This window comes from Dasypus novemcinctus, chromosome 3, assembly GCF_030445035.2.
Source record: "Dasypus novemcinctus isolate mDasNov1 chromosome 3, mDasNov1.1.hap2, whole genome shotgun sequence".
In the NCBI taxonomy this organism is placed as follows: Eukaryota; Metazoa; Chordata; class Mammalia; order Cingulata; family Dasypodidae; genus Dasypus; species Dasypus novemcinctus.
In genome coordinates this window covers 138801131-138822023 of record NC_080675.1, presented here as the reverse complement: position 1 = coordinate 138822023, position 20893 = coordinate 138801131, and the positions used below count along the sequence as shown (strand labels likewise).

At 42.4% G+C, this 20893-nt stretch overlaps 1 protein-coding gene across 3 annotated transcripts in view; it reads right to left on the bottom strand.

Annotated features, from left to right (window-relative positions):
- TRIP4 (thyroid hormone receptor interactor 4) overlaps window positions 1-20893 on the bottom strand; it is a 106692-nt gene that overhangs the window by 7587 nt on the left and 78212 nt on the right. For all 3 annotated transcript variants that reach the window (XR_011648440.1, XM_004466649.4, XM_071214238.1), the window contains one exon: window positions 10778-10880. Coding sequence is in view for 2 of the 3 variants with exons in the window: in XM_004466649.4 (XP_004466706.1) it covers window positions 10778-10880 (103 nt within the window). In the remaining variant the exon portion in view is untranslated. The remainder of the gene's footprint in view (window positions 1-10777; window positions 10881-20893) is intronic.

Here is a 20893-nt window from a genome sequence, read left to right as displayed (position 1 = left end):
GGATTATTAAATATTTTGCATAAGATATAAGGCAGAGTATTTGCATGAGTTTGTAGATGCAAAATTTACTTTTATCTCTTTATTTGAGCATTCAACCTATATATTCTATTATACTTAACTTTTTTACATTTCTCCAGTTGAGCATACAGCCAAGTGTTATCATACGGCTCTTTACTTCTTTCTGAGTTATTTCAATTCCAGTAAACACAATTACCCTCAGATCAAGCAGGCTTAAGTTTACATGTCCCAAAACAAACAAATCAAAATATATACCTTTAACATAAAGTATATAATATACATATATACATGTGCTATAGCATGTAAATGGATTGTATTCTCAAAAGTTTATTTGTAAGTCAAAAGTTTGGTACTTGGAATACATTTCTCAAAGAAATAATCAATAAAAGGTAGCTAGGTTCCTAAGCCATTCCACAAAAGCACTTTAAGAGGTAGTGTTATAAGTGAAATTGATTATTAATATTAATACTATGGAACTTAACCACTTCCTATAACAACATATTTAGGGACTGGAATCCTATGGCACTTGAATTAAAGATTTCTCTAGCTCTGAGCCACTGGAGATGGCTCCTACAATCTAAGGGAAGGGAGTTCTGGCAGAGGGTAAACCTTTTAGAGACAGTAAGGAGGAATCAAGGATAAAAGAATAAAATAGAATTTCACACCAGACTAAACTCTCAGGTAGGCTGGCTCCCTCTCAATAGAATTTTTTTTTCTGAGATACATAGGGACTGGCCTATTTATTCTCTCTTTTTTTATTTTTGCTACTTATTGTTTCTGACCAAATGTTTCACCTATGTGACCTACCATGGAAGAAGCTGAAATTTCACAATTTATCTCTAGCCCTGTTGTTTTTCAGACAAGCCCACAGTCCATTTTTCTTTTTAAAGATTTTAGCTATTAGCAACAATGGGGAAAAGATAGGAGGCTATTAAAGCTTTCTCCTAAGAGCATTACTCCCCCAGATACCACCCACTCCTTCCTCCTCAATTTACACCTTATAGAGGAAAATGAAAGCCACCTATGTATGTAAGGTGGGTCTCTAGGTAGAGAAGTACTGAAATAAAATAATTCAAAGAAATACCTAAACTTTGTTTATACGGAACATTTTCTCACAGGAGCTTAAGCAGCAGGTGAAAATCAAGATGGGGAAGAAGCAAAGAAAAGGGAACTGGGACTAAAGATAAAGCAACAGTGGGTTTGGGAGAGAAGACCTTACCACACTTTCTTTCTAAAACCAGTGTTGCCACCAGTGCCTAGAATAAGGTGAGGATGGAATAGAGTAGAAAGGGGTAGAATGCTATAACCAAGGGAGAAGAAGAAAAGGGAGATTTACATTTTAAATAGTAAAGAAAAAGAAAAGAATTTCCAGGACTATCTGGCCACCAGTTGGGGTATTGTTTACATCAATAGTAAGCAATTGATGTAAGTCAAGGGCAATCTACATTTATACATTTTCTGATTTGATGTGTCTTATAAATCATTAGGGTTGCCTAAATTTGCACTAAACAGGTATTAATATAAATTCATACTCCAAGGATTTCATTTTGTGATGAAAGCAGTGTTACTTAAGGTGTAGTCAGCTAAACAGCAGAATCAGTATCATCTGTGAGCAGGACCCAGAAACCTTTATTTTAACACTTCTCTAGGTGATTTTCCTTCCTCATAACACAGGTTATGAGAACAGGTTTTTGAGGGTGAGTTGATCCCATAGTGCATGGCTGAAAACAATGCCTACCCTCCATTACCTCAATTAACAAATGGGAAACCTGTGACACCCAGGCACAGAATGGTAACTGAAATGAGTGAATGGGAGAGTCATTGATGTTTTTACAAGTTAAATAGGGAGGCATCAATGTATGTTTTAAGAGTCTGCTGACTGCCGGGAAGATGGAAGACTACAAAGACATGGGTCTCTCTTCTTCAGAAAAATAGCTAGAGGATAGGCTGAAACAGCCTGGAAAAAAATCTTCTAGCCTTTAGACACCAGGCGAAGGCTGGATACCGCCCAGAGGAGAAAGGGACAAAGGAGGGGAATCATGATGACACAACTGTGAGATGAAACCAGCAGCTACTACTGCCCGCACCTTCCACCACACTAAAGAAACTTTAGAATTCTCAGGCCTCTGGGCCTGTCTCTATAGACAAAGGGGGATCCAGGGATCCACCACCCCAGGAAAGGGGAGAGAGAGGGACATAGCCTAAGGCTGACTCAGCTTTGGACTCACATATTTGATCTGCTGTATCCCAGGAGCCCTTCCAGGCAGGGTAGGGCTATGCCTTTGTTTACCTTGGGAGTCAGCAAGGGGCTAAAGATATACAACCCTCCCAATCGCCTACTCTACTAACAGGGACTTATTGTTGAGAACTCAGAGGGGAATGGAAATATTTCCAACCCTCGAAAAGGGAGGGGGTTCCCAGAGAAAGCTGAAGAACTGCAAAAGTTTGAATTACAAGGCTCTTAGCCTCAAGGAAAGAAACTAAATCAGGTTGATCCAGACTAAAAAATACACTCCAACCACGCACTGAAACTGAGAGTTGCTGCAGAGCACCATCTGTTGACAAATTAAGAAAGTGCATGTGAGCAAATTAAAAATAATAAAGGATTTTCCCAGCCTTTAAAGCTTCCCTCCCCAAGGCACTAGGAAGCTGGTTTGCAACCAATTATTGGGTCCAGAGCCAAGTTCTGAGCAACCAGCAGGGGCAATCCTAACAATCCAAGTCGAGCCAAGAATCAAAAAGCAGTGGTAACACACCGCCTCCTGCCACTAAATCCCTACAAAAGAGGGAAACGGACTTGGCCCAGTAGTTAGGGCGTCCATCTACCATATGGGAGGTCCGCGGTTCAAACCCCGGGCCTTCTTGACCTGTGTGGAGCTGGCCCATGCGCAGTGCTGATGCGCGCAGGAGTGCCCTGCCACACAGGGGTGTCCCCCACGTAGGGGAGCCCCACGCGCAAGGAGTGCACCCCGTAAGGAGAGCCGCCCAGCGCGAAAGAAAGTGCAGCCTGCCCAGGAATGGCGCTGCCCACACTTCCCGTGCCGCTGACGACAACAGAAGCGGACAAAGAAACAAGACGCAGCAAATAGACACAGAGAACAGACAACCGGGGAAGGGGGTGGGGATTAAATAAATAAATAAATCTTTTTAAAAAAAAATCCCTACAAAAGAGAAAGAAATTGAGCATTTGAATAAACTACATCCTAATCAGATGCCCAGACATCAGCAAAAAAAATTAAGAGCCATATTAAGAAAATGGAAGACATGGCCCAAGAAAAGGAATATATCAAAGCCCCAGAAGAGACATAGGATTTGAGAAAATAGTGAGATGTGCACAAACTTCCAAAATCAAATTAATGAGCTGAAAGATAATAAGACTAAAGAGATAAATGACATCAAGAAGACACTGAGTAAGTGCAAATAAGAATTTGAAATCCTGAACAGAAAAGTAACAGAGCTCATGGGAATGAAAGACACAATAGGTGAGATCAAAAACATATTACCAGGGAAGTAGATTTGGCTCAATGCCACATGGGAGGTCCAGGGTTCAAACTCCTGACCCGTGTGGTGAGCTGGCCCGCATGCAGTGCTGATGTGTGCAAGGAGTGCCATGCCATACAGGGGTGTCCCCCGCACAGGGGAGCCCCATGTGCAAGGAGTGCGCCCTGTAAGGAGAGCTGCCCCACGTGAAAAAAGTGTAGCCTGCCCAGGAGTGGTGCTGCACACATGGAGAGCTGACGCAACAAAAAGAGACACAGATGCCCGTGCCGCTGACAAGAATAAAAGCAGACACAGAAGAACACACAGTGGGGAAACGGACTTTGGCCCAGTGGTTAGGGCGTCCGTCTACCATATGGGAGGTCCGCGGTTCAAACCCCGGGCCTCCTTGACCCATGTGGAGCTGGCCATGCGCAGCGCTGATGCGCGCAAGGAGTGCCGTGCCACGCAAGGGTGTCCCCCGCGTGGGGGAGCCCCACGTGCAAGGAGTGCGCCCGTGAGGAAAGCCGCCCAGCGTGAAAAGAAAGAGCAGCCTGCCCAGGAATGGCGCCGCCCATACTTCCCGTGCCGCTGACGACAACAGAAGCAGACAAAGAAACAAGACGCAGCAAATAGACACCAAGAACAGACAACCAGGGGAGGGGGGAAAATAAATAAATAAATCTTAAAAAAAAAAAAAAAAAAAAGAACACACAGCGAATGGACACAGAGAGCACAAAACTGGGTGGGGGGAGGAGGCGGGGGAGGAGCGGGGGAGGAGCGGGGGAGGAGAGAGAAAGAAATAAAAAATAAATCTTTAAAAACATATTACCAGACTAGAGACAATAGAGGAAAGAACAATGAATACCAAAGACAGAATAGCTAAAACTGAAGACAGAAAAGAACAGAGGAAAGAATGGAAAAAATTGAGCAGGGGCTCAAGAGTTGAATGACAACATGAAACGCAACAAAATATGTGTTATGGGAGCTCCAGAAGTAGAAGAGAAAGGAAAAGGGGCAGAAAGAGTTATTTGAGAAAATAACAGCTGAAAATTTCCCAACTCTCATGAAAGAATGTCCAAGAAATGCATTCTACTCCAATCATAATAAATCCGAATAGACCTACTCCAAGACATACTACTCAGAATGTCAAATGTCAAAAATAACAAGAAAATTCTCAGAGCAGCAAGGGAGAAGTAAAACCATCACATACAAGGGACGTCCAGGAAGATGTAGCGCAGAGTTCTCATCAGAAACCATGGAGGTGAGAAAACAGTGGTACGATACAATTAGGACACTGAAAGAAAAACTGCCAGCCGAAATTCTTTATCCAGCAAAATTGTCCTTCAAATATGAAGGTGAGCATAAAATATTCACAAACAGAAACTAAGAGAGTTTGCAAAAAAAAAATCCACCTTTGCAGGAAATATTAAAGGAAACCTTAGACCCTGAAATAAAAAGACAGGAGAGAAAGGCCTGGAGGAGAGTTTAGAAGAAAGAATAGAGAAAGGACAACCAAAAGAGTAAAAGGACAGACAAAAAATATGATATGATGTAAGAAAACCAAAGAATAAAATGGTGGAAGTAAATAATGCATTTACAGTAATATCACTGAATGTGAATGGTTTAAACTCCCCAGTCAAAATATACAGGCTGACAGGGTAGCGGCTGTGGCTCAATCAGTCGGGCTCCTGTCCACCATATGAGAGGCCCTGGGTTCACATTCTGGGACCTCCTTCTAAAGGCAGGTTTGCCCGCATGCTGCGGAGAGCCGCCCGGCCCGCAAGCGCCACAGAGAGCAGACTCAACAAGGTGATGCAACAAAAATGGAGACAAGAAAAAAATAAAAAACACAGAAGAACGCAGCAAACTGACACAGAGAGCAGACAGCAAGCAAGCCGCAAGCAGGTGGAAGGGAAATAAATAAAAATAAATACAGACACAGAAGAATGCACAGAGAATGGACTTAGAGAGCAGATAGCACGCAAAAAAGCCGCAAGCGGGGGGTGATAAAAATATATATATATACACAAGCTGACAGAATGGATAAAAAGACATGAGCCTTCCATATGCTGCTTACAAGAAACTCATCTTAAACCCAGGGATATAAACCAGCTGAAAGTGAGAAGTTAGAAGAAGATACTCCATGCAAATAGTAACCAAAAAAAGAGCAGGGGCAGCTAAAGTAATATTGGACAAAACAGACTTTAAATGTGAAAAAGTTATGAGATAGAGAAAGCCATTACATATTAGTAAAAGGGAAAAGACACCAGGAAGATTTAACACTCATAAATGTCTATGTATCTAAACAGGGTGCCCCAAAAGACCTGAGACAAACTATGGCGAAACTCAAGGGAGAAATAGAAGTTTCTATAATGATTGTTGGAGACTTCAACACCCTACTTTCAACATTACAACAACTAGACAGATGATCAACAAGAAAACAGAGAACTTGAAAAATATGATAAACGAGTTAGCCCTAACAGACTTCTACAGAACACTGCATCTAAACTCAGTGGGTTACACATTCTTCTCAAGTGCCCATGGATCTTTCTCCAGGATAGACCACGTGTTAGGGCATGATGCAGCTCTCAACGAACATAAAAAGACTGAAATTACACAAAGCATCTTCTCAGAACATAATGGAATGAAACTGGAAATCAATAACACACAGGAAAAAAGTAATTTCACAAATGTGTGGAGAGTGAACAACACACTCCTAAATAATCAGCAGGTCAAAGAAGAAATTGCAAGTGAAATCAGTAAATATATTGAGACAAATGAAAATGAGAACACAACTTATGAAAACTTATGGGATACCGTGAAGGCAGTCCTGAGAGGGAAATTTATAGCCCTGAACACCTATATTAAAAAAGAAGTGCTAAACTCAAAGATTTAACTGAACAATTAGAAAAACTAGTAAAAGAACAGAAAACCAATCCCAAAGCAAGCAGAAGGAAAGAAATAATAAAGATTAGAACAGGGAAGCGGATTTGGCCCAATGGATAGGGCGTCTGCCTACCACATGGGAGGTCCAAGGTTCATACTCAGAGCCTCCTGACCTGTGTGATGAGCTAGCCCACACACAGTGCTGATGTGTGCAAGGAGTGCTGTGCCAAGCAGGGGTGTCCCCCATGTAGGGGAGCCCCACGTGTAAGGAGTGCGCCCCATAAGGAGAGCTGCCCAGCGCAAAAAATGTGCAGCCTGCCCAGGAATGGTGCCACACACACTGAGAGCTGATGTAGCAATATGGCGCAACAAAACAAGACACAGATTCTGGGTGCCGCTGACACAAGCGGACACTGAAGAACACACAGTGAATGCACACAGAGAGCAGACAATTGGGGCGGGGCAGGGATGGGGAGAGAAATAAATAAAAAATAAATCTTAAAAAAAATTAGAACAGAAATAAAGTAAAAAAGAACAAAAAACAATAGAGAAAAATCAACAAAACCAAAAGTTGTTTTATTTTAAGAAGATGAATAAATTGACAACCCCCTAGGCTAGACAACCAAAGAAAAAAAGAGAGAAGATGCAAATAAATACAATCAGAAATGAAAGGGGGGGGGTTTTGACTGAACCAACAGAAATAAAAAGGATCACAAGAGGATATTATGAGAAACTGAATGCCAACAAACTAGACAACCTAGATGAAATGGACAAATTCCTACAAAAGCACAAACAACCTACACTGATGGTACAAGAAATACAAGAACTTAACAAACCAATCACATTTAAAAAGATTGAATCCATCATCCAAAATCTCCCAGCAAAAAAAAGTCCAGGACCAGATGGCTTCACAGGTGAATTCTACCAAGCATTTTGAAAAGAATTAACACCAATTCTGTTTAAACTCTTCCAAAAAATTAGAGGAGGGAAAATTACTTAACACATTTAATGAAGCCAACATCACCCTAATTCCAAAGCCAGATAAAGATACTATAAGAAAAGAAAATTACAGACCAATCTCTCTAATGAACATAGATGCAAAAACTTGCAAATAGAATTCAACAGCGTATCAAAAGACTTATATGTCACTACCAAGTGGAATTTATTCCTAGTATGCAAGGCTGGTTCAACATAAGAAAATCAAGTATTATGTTGATGGTCTTACACTTTTGATAAAAAACACTTCAAAGGATAGGAATAAAAGGAAATTCTTCAATTTGATAAAAGGCATATATGAGATAACCACAGCCAACATCATATTCAATGGGGAGAGGTTGAAAGCTATCCCTCTAAGATCCGAACGAGACAAGGATGCCCACTGTGACATTGTTACTCAACATTGTACTAGAAGTTCTAGCTAGGGCAATTAGACAAGAAAAAATGTTTAAAGGCATTCAAATAGGAAAAGGGGAAGTAAAACTCTCAGTATTTGTGGATGACATGATCCTGTACTTAGAGAATTCTGAAGGATCCATGACAAAGCTACTTGAGCTAATAAATGAGTTCAGCAAAGTGGCAGAATATAAAATCAACAGGCAAAAGTCAGTAATGTCTTTGTAAGCTAGTACTGAAAAATCTGAGGATGAAATTAGAGGAAAAATTCCATTTATAATAGCAACAAAAGCACTCAAATACCTGGGAATTAATCTAACCAAAATAGTATAGGACCTATATGCAGAAAACTACAAAACAATGCTAACAGAAATTTTAAAAGACCTAAACAAATAGAAAGACATTCCACGTTCATGGACTAGAAGAATAAATATTGTGAAGATATCAATCTTTCCCAAACTGATTTACAGATTCAATGCAATACCAACCAAAATTCAAAATTCAAACAGCCTACTTTACAGAATTAGAAAAGGTAATTACCAAATTCATTTGGAAGGGCAAGTGCAGTCAAATAACCAAAAGCATTCTAAAAAGAAGAGTTGACATGGGAGGAATTTCACTGCCTGATCCTGAAACATATTATAACGCTACAGTGGTCAATGTAGCTTTGTGGTCAAATACATGGTCCTGGCATAAAAACAGACACATCGATCAGTGGAATAGAACTGAGAATCCAGGAATAAACCCCCACCTATATAGTCAATTGTTTTTTGACAAACCTACCAAGTCCACGTTAATGGGACAAAACAGTTTCTTTAACAAATGGAGCCGGAAGAACTGGGTATCTATAACCAAAAGAATGAAGGAGAACCCTTATCTCACTCCCTATACAAGAATCAACTCAAAATGGATCAAAGACCTAAATATAAAAGCCAGGATCATAAACCACTATTAGAAAATGTAGGGAAATGTCTTAAAGACTTTGTGGTAGATGGTGGTTCCTTGAACCTTATACCCAAAGCATGCACAACAAAAGGAAAAACAGATAAATGGGAACACCTCAAAATTAAGCAGTTTTGCACCTCCCAGGACTTTGACAAAGTGTGAGAAGGCAGCCGACTTAATGGGAGAAAATATTGGGAAATCACATGTCCGATAACGGTTTAGTATCCAGGATATATAAAGAGATGTTACAACTCAACAATAAAAAGACAAACAACCCAATCAAAAAATGGGCGAAAGACTTGAATAGAAATGTGTCCAAAGAAGAAATATAAATGGCAAAAAAACACCTGAAAATGTGCTCAACATCACTAATAATTAAGGAAATTCGAATCAAAACTACAATGAGATACCATTTCACACCTATTAGAATGGCCACTATTAAAAAGACAGAGAACTACAAGTGTTGGAGAGGGTGTGGAGAGATAGGAACTCTCCTTCACTGTTGGTGGGAATACAGAATGGTACAGCCATTGTGGAGGACTATTTGGCAGTTCCTAAAGAAGCTTAATATAGACTTGCCACGAGACCCTGTAATATTGCTACTGGGTATATTCCCAAAAGAACTGAAAGTAGAGATACTAACAGACATCTGCACACTGACATTCATAGCAGCATTATTCACAATTTCCAAAAGATGGAAACAATCCAGGTGCCCATCAACTGATGAACGGATAAACAAACTGGTGTAGTCACATGATGGAATATTATGAATCTGTAAGAAGAAATGAAATTGTAAAGCATATAACAACATGGATGAACCTGGAGGACATTAGGTTGCGCAAAGGAAGCCAGACATAAAAGGACAAATACTGTATGGCTCCATTACTATGAACCAAATATATTGTGTCGGGAAGTGGACTTGGCCCAATGGATAGGGCATCTGCCTACAACATAGGAGGTTGGCTGTTCAAACCCCGGGCCTCCTTGAACCGTGGGGAGCTGGCCCATGCACAGTGCTGATGCACGCAAGGAGTGCCGTGCCATGCTGGGGTGTCCCCTGCGTAGGGGAGCCCCAAGCGCAAGGAGTGTGCCCCATAAGGAGAGCCGCCCAGCGCAAAAGAAAGTGCAGCCTGCCCAGGAATGGCACCACACACACAGAGAGCTGACACAACAAGATGACGCAGCAAAAAGAAACACAGGTTTCCGGTGCTGCTGATAACGATAGAAGTAGTCACAGAACATGCAGCGAGTGGACACAGAGAGCAGACAACTGGAGTTGGAGGGGAAGGGTAGAGAAAAAAAGAAAAAATAAATTAAAAAAAGAAAAAGAAACTTTGGTCTACCAGGGGGAAAATTAAAAAAATATATATATATATATATATGATTAAAAAAAATTTATATGTGTCAGGTACAAAAAAAAAAGAGTCTGCTGCAGGACTAGGCAGAGGGAGAAAAGTTGGGACTTGAAGAAGGGTTGGAAATTGAAATAGTAGTCAGGAAGCACTTTCTGAGAAGTCAATATTCAGTGGGTACTGTAATCACAAACATAATAGTGAAAGTTAGAGAAATGAATGATGCAGAAGTTTTAAAAAAAGGATGAAAAGCAAGAGGGCTAGGGTAGAGTGCTAGGAACCAATAATCAAGGGAAACCAAAACAGACAATGAAAGAGTGTTAAAAAAAATTAAGTCTCATGCTTGGATTGGACCCTTATTCTTGGATTGGATGGGTAAATGACAATGTTGCCACTAGCATTGACTTACTTTTTCCTTTAATGAGCAGTATGGTGGGGTAAAACATATTCCTTTGACTGAACATGATGGGGTCCTAAATGGATGTTTAGAATGATTCACTAGCATGCTAACAATTATGCATCAAGGTATACTTTTGGACATGCCATACTGTAGTTAACCTAACATTGAAGTTATTGATAAATATAATGATATTTATCCTCCTACATTAGGGATGCGATAGAACAGGGTAAAAAGAGATAATTTAAAAAATCTAAACAAGTGAGTTGCAAGAGAGAAAGAAAATTAGACCATCAAAGTAACTTACATATTTTTGGATGTCCTTTAATAGGAAACTTCACAATCATTTCCTGGGGATTTGTGCAAATAAAAACAAATGGAGAATCAGATTCTTGACTGATGTCTGGATACTGCAAAATAAAAAAATAAAACTCTCAGGTTAGTTGGAACAAATTTTGAATTTCAAAGACACAAAGGATGTCCCAGATTTCACCTCAATGTTCTGATGATAGTACTCTCCATTGCACAGTTAGGTACAAGAAGAAAAAACTCTCATCTTTCCCCAGGTCTTAGCACGGTATTCCTATAGAAGTTATTGGCTGCTACATCTGACTTCCCATCACGGGAAAAATTTCATTAAAAAAATAAAAGGACACCCAGGCCCAGAGCCTCAACAGACTTCAGCTCCTACACTTTGATTTATTGGACTTACTCCACTCAGCTAACATGGAGTTGAAGAAGGTCAACCACCACAACATGGAGCCTAGAGTGTCTACAACTGGAAGCGGGAGGAGTGCATCCAGTACCCATGTGGAATCTAAGCCCTCACTTGACATAGATGTGCAATGGACACAACCAATCCAATGTCCACAGAGAAAATGTGGAATGGGTGTGGGAACGGTAGCCATGGTGGCTGCTGGGTGTGGGGAACGGGAGGAAGAGATGAGATGTGGAGGCGTTTTCAGGACGTGGAGTTGTCCTGGATAGTGCTTCACGGACAATTACGGGACATTATAGATCCCCCCAGGGCCCACTGGATGGAACGTGAGAGAGTCTGGGCTATGATGTGGACCATTGACTATGGGGTGCAGTGATGCTCAGAGATGAACTTACCAGGTGCAATGGATGTGTCATGATGATGGGAGAGAGTGTTGCTGTGGGGGGAGTGGGGGGCGGGGGCGGTGGGGTTGAATGGGACCTCATATTTTTCATAATGTAATTAAAAATAAATAAATAAATAATAAAAAAAATAAAAAAATAATAATAAATAAAAGGATGGCTGACATCCTCCCACAAGAAGAATCAGAATTGACTGCTATTTAACAAAAGTGACTGTGAGTGAGATTCAAAGGTCTCCTTCAGGAACATTGGGTACCCTCTAAGTTCAACTCAAGTGAAACACTGGAAAGACTAGAGAAAAACAAAACATTTGTAGAAATTCTGCCAGAAACTAACTAAAGGGAAGGAAGATGTTCGTTTTAAAAGATATGAGCAGGAAGTGGACTTGGCCCAATGGATAGGGCATCTGCCTACCACATGAGAGGTCCGCGGTTCAAACCCCGGGCCTCCTTGACTCGTGTGGAGCTGGCCCATGTGCAATGCTGATGCGTGCAATGAGTGCCCTGCCATGCAGGGGTGTCCCCCGCGTAGGGGAGCCCCATGTGCAAGGAGTGTGCCCCATGGGGCGAGCCGCCCAGCGCGAAAGAATGTACAGCCTGCCCAGGAATGGCACTGCACACACGGAAAGCTGACACAACAAGATGATGCACGGAAAAGAAACACAGATTCCTAGTGCCGCTGATAAGGATAGAAGCAGTCACGGGAGAACACACAGCAAATGGACACAGAGAGCAGACAACTGGGCGGGGGCGGGGGGGTGGCAAGAAAAATAAATAAATAAAAGGTAAGAGCATGCAAAAGCTGTTTTGCTGGATGCATTCCAAGCTTACTTAGGGTAAAAAGGTAACTGGTAGAGCAATTCTGAAAATTATTTAAATGCCTCCTTTGGATCCCTTATCACAAAACAAATCTGTGTGAAAACTTGGAACTGTTATTCCTTCTGCAAAGAACCTACTAAGACTATGGGAGCAGCACAATTACAATTTAAGGAACAACTATGGGGCAGGCAGGGTGGGGAAGGGTAGCAAAAATTGCCCTATAGCAAGGTCTGACTGATCTGATATTTCATTATTTTAGCTACCTTGGGATGTCTTTTGTTTAGCATTTTCAATAAATTTGTTCATGGGCATCTGGGTCAGATTTCATTATGAAAAGACCCTTTCTCCTTAGAACTACCATCAAATAGTATGGAATTATTATCCATTTTATTTATCTGCAAGGATGTAGCTTCTAAAGAGTTAAGCCTCTAAATTACAAGTGGAGGTTTCAGTAAAATGAGCAGGAAAATTCAAATTTCTCTTACTGTAACTAGTGGAAACATAGTGAAACTTCTTCACTAGCCATTCTGTTCTACAAATAAGTAATGCTGTGGGGAAAACAAAAGGGATTTTTAGCAGCTTTTGGTCCTGCCTACATTCCATGGCTTTCTGTGTAGAATAGGTGTGGCATGTACTTTGATAAAACAGAAGCTTAATATCAAGTATCAGGCACAATCGTGTTCACAGGCAGGGTCAAAACATTCACAGTGGAAAAGAAAGACAAAAGATGGGAAGGTAAACCTTTTCCCTACCCCTGGATCTTTAGAACTCAAAGAAAAGCAGGGTCCAGCTGTGTCTGCTAGATGTCAGAAGGAAATAAGCTCTGCCCAAGACCCATGCTGAGTGCTTTGGCATGAATAAGACCAGAGGCTGCCATCAAGATCTTTAAACCTAATTCAAAAGAGGCCAAACGCAGCAGTAGTCACAATTACCAGCTCTTCAATGTTCCTGCCCTCTCTTCTCTGTGGCCTAGAGAGCACTGAGGCAAAGGACACGGCTGCCAGGAGGACTTCACAGTTCTGCTTTCCAAAACTACAAGCCATTTCAACCATTCTCTCCTCTTGCTTTTTCATCAGCATTTCTTCCTTCTCTACTGGATCAATTCCATTACCAGACAAACTTATAGTAACATCTCCCATAAAAAAATAAAAATTAAAAAAAAAACTCACAAAACCCTCCTCCCTGATCCCATGTCTTCCTGTCCCTCCTCCAGCCAGTGCCTCATTTCTCAGGTATCTTTTACAACAAAAATTCATCAAAAGATTATTTATACTCCTTGCCTCCAATTCCTCTATTTTTTTCTTGGGTTCATTATAAAGTCTTTCATTCCCATTTTTCTACTAAAACTACTCATGTTAAGGTCATCCACTGACTTCCATGATGTTAAAGAAAATGGTCAGTTCTCAGTTCTCATCTTAATTGATCTATTTGTAAAAACCTGTCAGAATTCATCTCTCCCTCCTTTTTTAACACATTCCTCACCTGGCTTTTAGGGTACCATTTTCTTCCTGGTTTTGCTACTTTACTGGCTGCTCCTTATCTCTCCAGCCTTTAAATGCTGACATGCTGCACGGGTCAAGTCTCAGACCTCTTCTTTGTACATTCACAATCTTGGCATCTCCTTCAGTATCAGAATTTAAAAATCCATCTATATGCTAAGGAATTCCAAAATTCTTTCGTCAACCTGGACTACTTCCCTAAATTCCAGGTTTGGAATGCATTTCCCCACTCAGTATATTCACTTGGATATCTAATAGGTATCTCAAATAATATGTAAAAAATCAATTCTAGGGTTTAAGATACCAGGGAAAGGCTGGACATAGCCCAGAGGAGAGAGGGGCAAAGGAAAAGAATGGCAACGGCAAAACTCTAGGTTATAAGCCACAGCTGCAAATGCCAGGCACGCTCCCCTACACTATAGACACTTTTGAATTCTCAGGCCTCAGAGCCTATTGCCTACAGTGGACCCCAGGGATCCACCTCCCTAGGAAAGGGGAGAAAGACATACAGCCTAAGCCTGACTCGCTTTTAACCCACAAATTTGATCTGCTCTGTCCCACAAGCCCTTCCAGGCAGGGTGGGGCCACTCATTTGTTGCCTTAGCGAGGCACTAAAGAGATCCGCCTTCTCAATCTCCCTCTCCATTGACTGGGACTGGTTGTTGAGGACACAGAGGGGAGTAGAATTATTTCCTACCAGGGAAAAGGAACAGGACTGCCAGCAAAGGCAGAACTAAAAACAGGATGCCAGCAAAGGTAGAACTGCCTCTGAGAAAGTTTGAATTATAAGGCTCTTAGCTTGGAGGCAGAAACCTCTGTCATACTGATCCAGTCCCTGATGCTGCACACACACACACCAGACATTAAACTGAGAGGGCTGCCAAAGCTCGCCACCTGCTGGCAGACATAGGAAGTGCATGTGAGGAAATTAAAAGTAAATAGAGGCTTTTCCCCACCTTAATTTTTTTTTAAAGATTTATTTATTTATTTCTCTCCCCTCCCCCCCCCCAACCCAGTTGTCTGTTCTCTGTGACCATTTGCTTCATCTTCTTTGTCCGCTTCTGTTGACAACGGCACGGGAATCTGTGTTTCTTTTTGCTGCGTCATCATCTTGTTGTGTCATTTCTCCATGTGGGCGGTGCCATTCTTAGGCAGGCTGCACTTTCTTTGGCGCTAGGCGGCTCTCCTTACGGGGTGCACTCCTTGCGCGTGGGGGTCCCCTACGCGGAGACACCCCTGTGTGGCACGGCACTCCTTGCGCACATCAGCACTGCACATGGGCCAGCTCCACACGAGTCAAGGAGGCCCAGGGTTTGAACCGCGGACCTCCCATGTGGTAGACGGACGCCCTAACCAATGGGCCAAGTCTGCCGCCCTTAATTTTTTTTTTAAGATTTATTTTTTATTATTCTCTCCCCCTCCCACCCTCCCCGCCCCAGTTGTCTGCTCTTTGTGTCTATTTGCTGCGTGTTCTTCCGTGTCTGCTTCCATTGTTGTATTGTTGTCAGCAGCACCAGGAATCTGTGTCTATTCCTGTAGCGTCATCTTGCCGCATCAGCTCTCCGTGTGTGTGGCCACCACTCCTGGGCAGGTTGCACTTTCTTTTGTACTGGGCGGTTCTCCTTATAGGGCACACTCCTTGTGTGCATCAGCATTGTGCATGGGCCAGCTCCACACAGGTCAAGGAGCCTGGGGTTTGAACTGCAGATCTCCCATGTGGTAGGCGGACGCCCTATCAGTTGGGCCAAGTCCGCTTCCCTCCCCACCTTTATTGACCCCCTCCCCAAGGTTCTTGGAAGCAGGTCTGCAACCCATTACTGGGTCCAGGGCCAAGATTTGAGCAACTAACAGGGACAATCCTAAAGATCCAGAACAGGTTGAACCAAGAATCAAAGAACAGCAGTAATACACAGCCTCCTGCCACTAACCCCTACAAAAGAGAAAGAATTCAAGCATCCAACTCACAATCCTAATCAGAAGATTAGATGTCAGCAAAAAATTACAAGCCATACTAAGAAAATGGAAGAAATGGCCCAAGAAGAGGAATATATCAAAGCCCCAGAAGAGACACAGGATTTGAGACAACTAATCAATGAGATATTCCAAAATCAAATTAATAAGTTGAAAGACAACATGGCTAAAGAAATAAAGGACATCAAGAAGACACTAAGGGGAAACAGACTTGGCCCAGTGGTTAGGGCATCCGTCTACCACATGGGAGGTATGCAGTACAAACCCCGGGCTCCTGGACCTGTGTGGAGCTGGCCCATGCGCAGTGCTAATGTGCGCAAGGAATGCCCTGCCACGCAGGGGTGTCCCCGCATAGGGGTGTCCCACGTGCAAGGAGTGCGCCCCGTAAGGAGAGCCGCCCAGCCCGAAAGAAAGTGCAGCCTGCCCCGGAATGGCGCTGCCCACACAGAGAGCTGACACAACAAGATGACGCAACAAAAAGAGACACAGATTCCCGTGCCGCTGGCAACGACAGAAGCAGACAAAGAAACAAGACACAGCAAATAGACACAGAGAACAGACAACCGGGATTGGGGCAGGGGAGAGAAATAAATAAATAAATCTAAAAAAAAAAAAAAAAAAGAAGAAGACACTGAGCAAGTACTAAGAAGAATTTACAAACCTGAATAAAAAAGTAACAGAGCTCATGGGAATGAAAGACACATTAGGTGAGCTCAAAACATATTAGAGGGAACCGGACCTGGCTCAATGGATAGGGCAAACGCCTACCACATGGAAGTCTGCGGTTCAAACCCTGGGCCTCCTTGACCCATGTGGAGCTGGCCCATGTGCAGTACTGATGCATGCAAGGAGTGCCGTGCCATGCAGGGGTGTCCCCTGTGTAGGGGAGCCCCACGCACAAGGAGTGCGCCCCATAAGGAGAGCCGCCCAGCGTGAAAAATAGTGCAGCCTGCCCAAGAATGGTGCCGCATACACGGAGAGCTGACACAACAAAATGTCGCAACAAAAAGAAACACAGATTCCCAGTGCCGCTGATAAGGATAGAATCGGTCACAGAAGAACGTACAGTGAATGGACACAGAGAGCAGACAACTGGGGGGGGGGGAAGGGGCGAGAAATTTTTTAAAAAATTAAATATTTGCAAATCACATGTCCGATAAGGGTTTAATATCTTTGATAAAGAGATGCTATAACTCAACAATAAAAAGACAAATGACCCAAATAAAAAAATGGGCAAGAGACTTCAATAGACATTTGTCCAAAAAAAGAAATACAAATGGCAAAAATAAACAACAACAGAGGAAGAAGTGTTCAGTGTAACTAGTGATTAGGGAAATGCAAATCAAAACTACAATAAGATATCATTTCACACCTCAGAATGGCCACTATTAAAAGACAGAAAACTACAAGTGTTGGAGAGGATGTGTAGACAGGAACGCTTATTCACTGTTGATGAGAACGTAGAATGGTACAGCCACTGTGGAAGACTTTGGCAGTTCCTAAAGAAGTTGAATGTAGATTTGCCACATGACCAAGCCATACCACTACTGGGTATATACCCACAAGAACTGAGAGCAGTGACACAGACACACAGTGATGCACACTGATGTTCATAGCAGCATTATTCACAAATGCCAAAATATGGAAATAGGAAAGCAGCTATGGCTCAAGGAATTGAGCTCCCATTTACCATATGGAGGACCCAAGTTCAATCCCTGGGACCTTCTGGTAAAAAAAAAAGAAAAAAAAAAGGCATCCCAGACCTGCAAGGTGCGGCAAAGGCCCCTGCGTGGCAAAACAGCACAACAAAAGGACACTGACACATCAGATAGGAAAAAAAAAAAGATGGAAAAGACTCAGTTGTCCATCAACTGATAAACAGATAAACAAACTGTGGTGTGTACAACTATGTGATTATACCAAATATCATTGATTATACTCTTCGGATGAACTGTATGATTTATTAATAGATATCAATAAAGTCGATTTGGGAAGAAAAAAAGGCAATCAGTGCAAAAAGATAAGTGAGTATATAAAGATATTCATTGCCAGTTTGGATATAATAAATAAACATTTTAAATGTTAAATAAAAAGGGATTATTTTAAATTTATATAATTCAGGCATTAAAAGTTATAATGCAAAATGAACTACATGTATCATCATGGAAAGGTGCTTAAAAATATATAAGTCACCAAATAAAAGTGTTCTATCTCCACACTAAAAACAAAACAAAAAATTAAAAAAAAACCATAAAAACAAAACCATGGTATATTCGCACAATGGAATATTATGTAGCTATAAGAAAAAATGAAGTTGTAAAGCATATGACAACATGGATGAAACTGCAGGACATTATGTTGAGTGAAACAAGTCAGACACAAAAGGACAAATACTGTATGATTTCCAACTATGAACTAAACATATTGTGTAATCTCATGGAGTTAGTAACTTGACTATAGGGCACCAGAAAATAGAATAAGTTTAGATAATGGACAGCTGAGTGTTAACTTGTGCAGAACTGGTAAAAAGGATCTGTGTTAATCTTTGGAAATGAATAGAAAAGGTGAAGCCCAAAATAATGTTTGTAACTACCGGTACTATTATGTGGGTATGAAAGTAGTTTAAAGAGAAAGTCTAGGGAAGCAGAAGTGGCTCAAGCAACTGAGCTCCTGCCTACCACATGGGAGGTCCCTGTTTGGGTTCCTAATGCCTCCTATAGATAGGAAGCTGGTGCAACAGGCAGGCACGGCAAGCTGATGCAACAAGAGACACAAGAAGAAAAGCGTAACGAGAGATACAGCAAAGCAGGGAGTGAAGGTTCCCAGTGCCTCCTAAAGAGGATAAGCAAAACAGTGAGCTGATGCCACAGGCAGGCACAGCAAGTTGACACAACAAGATGATGTAACAAGAGACTCAAGAAGAAAAACACATGAGAGAAACAACAAAGCAGGAAATGGAACACGGGAGGCGGACTTGGCCCAGTGGTTGGGGCGTCCGTCTGCCACATGGGAGGTCCGCGGTTCAAGCCCCGGGCCTCCTTGACCCGTGTGGAGCTGGCCCATGCGCGGTGCTAATGTGCGCAAGGAGTGCGCCCCATGGGGAGAGTCACCCAGCGTGAAGGAAGGTGCAGTTTGCCCAGGAGTGGTGCCGCACACACGGAGAGCTGACACAACAGGATGACACAGCAGAGGGAAACAGATTCCCATGCCACTAACAACAGAAGTGGACAAGGAAGACCCAGCGAATGGACACAGACAACAGACGAGGGGGGGTGGGGGGAAAAAAAAAAGAAAAAAAAAAAAAAAGGAAATGGAACTGGCTCAAGTGATTAGGCACCTCCCTCTCACATTGGAGTTCCCAGGTTCAGTTCCCAGTGCCTCCTAAAGAAACAAGGAAGATGAACAGACACACCAAGTGCAAACAATGAGGATATGGGGAGAAATAAACAAAATAAATCTTGGAAAAAAAAAAGGTCATGTATATTACTAAAAGGAAAGCTAAAAAATGTTAACATGGAACTGTATAGCATAGTAAAACCACATGGGAGGTCCACGGTTCAAACCCAGGACCTCCTTGACCTGTGTGGAGCTGGCCCATGTTCAGTGCTGATGTGCGCAGGGAGAGCCGTGCCACGCAGGGGTGTCCCCCGCGTAGGGGAGCCCCACATGCAGGGAATGCGCCCCGTAAGGAGAGCCACCCAGCACAAAGAAAGTGCAGCCTACCCAGGCATGGCACCGCACACACGGAGAGCTGACGCAGCAAGATGACGAAACAAAAAGAGACACAGATTCCTGTGCCGCTGACAAGAATAGAAGCAGACACAAAAGAACACACAGCAAATGGACACAGAGAGCAGACAACTGGGGTGAGGGCAGGAAAAGGAGAGAAATAAATACAAAATAAATAAATCTTTAAAAAAAAAAAACTACATGTGAAATACGAATGAGTAAAATTGCATATATACTACTGTTTTTCTTTGAAGCTGAACAAATGTATTGTTTTGTTTTTAAATTTTTATTTATTTCTCTTCCTTTGCCCACCCCCTCCCAACTCCCCATTGTCTGCTCTCTGTGTCTATTCGCTGTGTGTTCTTCTGTGACCACTTCTATCCTTATCACTGACACCGGGAAGCTGTGTTTCCTTTTGTTGCGTCATCTTGCTGTGTCAGCTCTCCGTGTGTGTGGCACCATTCCTGGGCTGGCTGCACTTTCTTTTGCGCTGGGCGGCTCTCTTTACGGGGTGCACTCCTTGCGCATGGGGCTCCCCTACACGGGGGACACCCCTGCGTGGCACGGCATTCCTTGCGCGCATCAGCACTGCGTGTGGGCCAGCTCTACACAGGTCAATGAGGCCCAGGGTTTGAACCGCAGACCTCCCATGTGGTAGGTGGATGCCCTATCCGTTGGTCCAAGTCCACTTCCCCAAATGTATGTTAATACTATAAAATGTTACTATCAGACTAAAAACAATTACGCTAAATGAAAGAAACAAGACCCAAAGTACTACATATTGTGTGACTCCATTTATATAAAATGTAAATATAAATCAATTTATAAAGATGAAATTAGATCAATCGTTATGTAGGACTGGGGAAGGAATCCTAAGGGGTGTGGAGTTTTTCTTTTTCGGAGTAATGAAATTATTCTAAAATTTTTTGTGGTGATGAATGCAGAATACTGTAATTATACTATAAGTCGTTGATTATACACTTTGGATAGATTGTACAGTATGTGAATATATCTCAATAAAACTGCTTAACAAATAATTGTGGGGAAGTGTATGTGGCTCAAGTGACTGGGATCCTGTCTACCAAATGGGAGGTCCAGGGTTTGATTCCTGGGGCCTCCTGGTAAAGGCAAGCTGGCCTGTGTGGTGCTCTGGCCTGAGCAGAGAGCTGGCCCGTGTGGAGAGCTGGCCCATGCTGCAAGCTGGTCTGAAAGGAGTGCTGGCCCATGCAGGAGTGCTGACCCACACAGCAAGCTGGCCTGAGGGGATAGCTGGTGCAGCAAGATGAT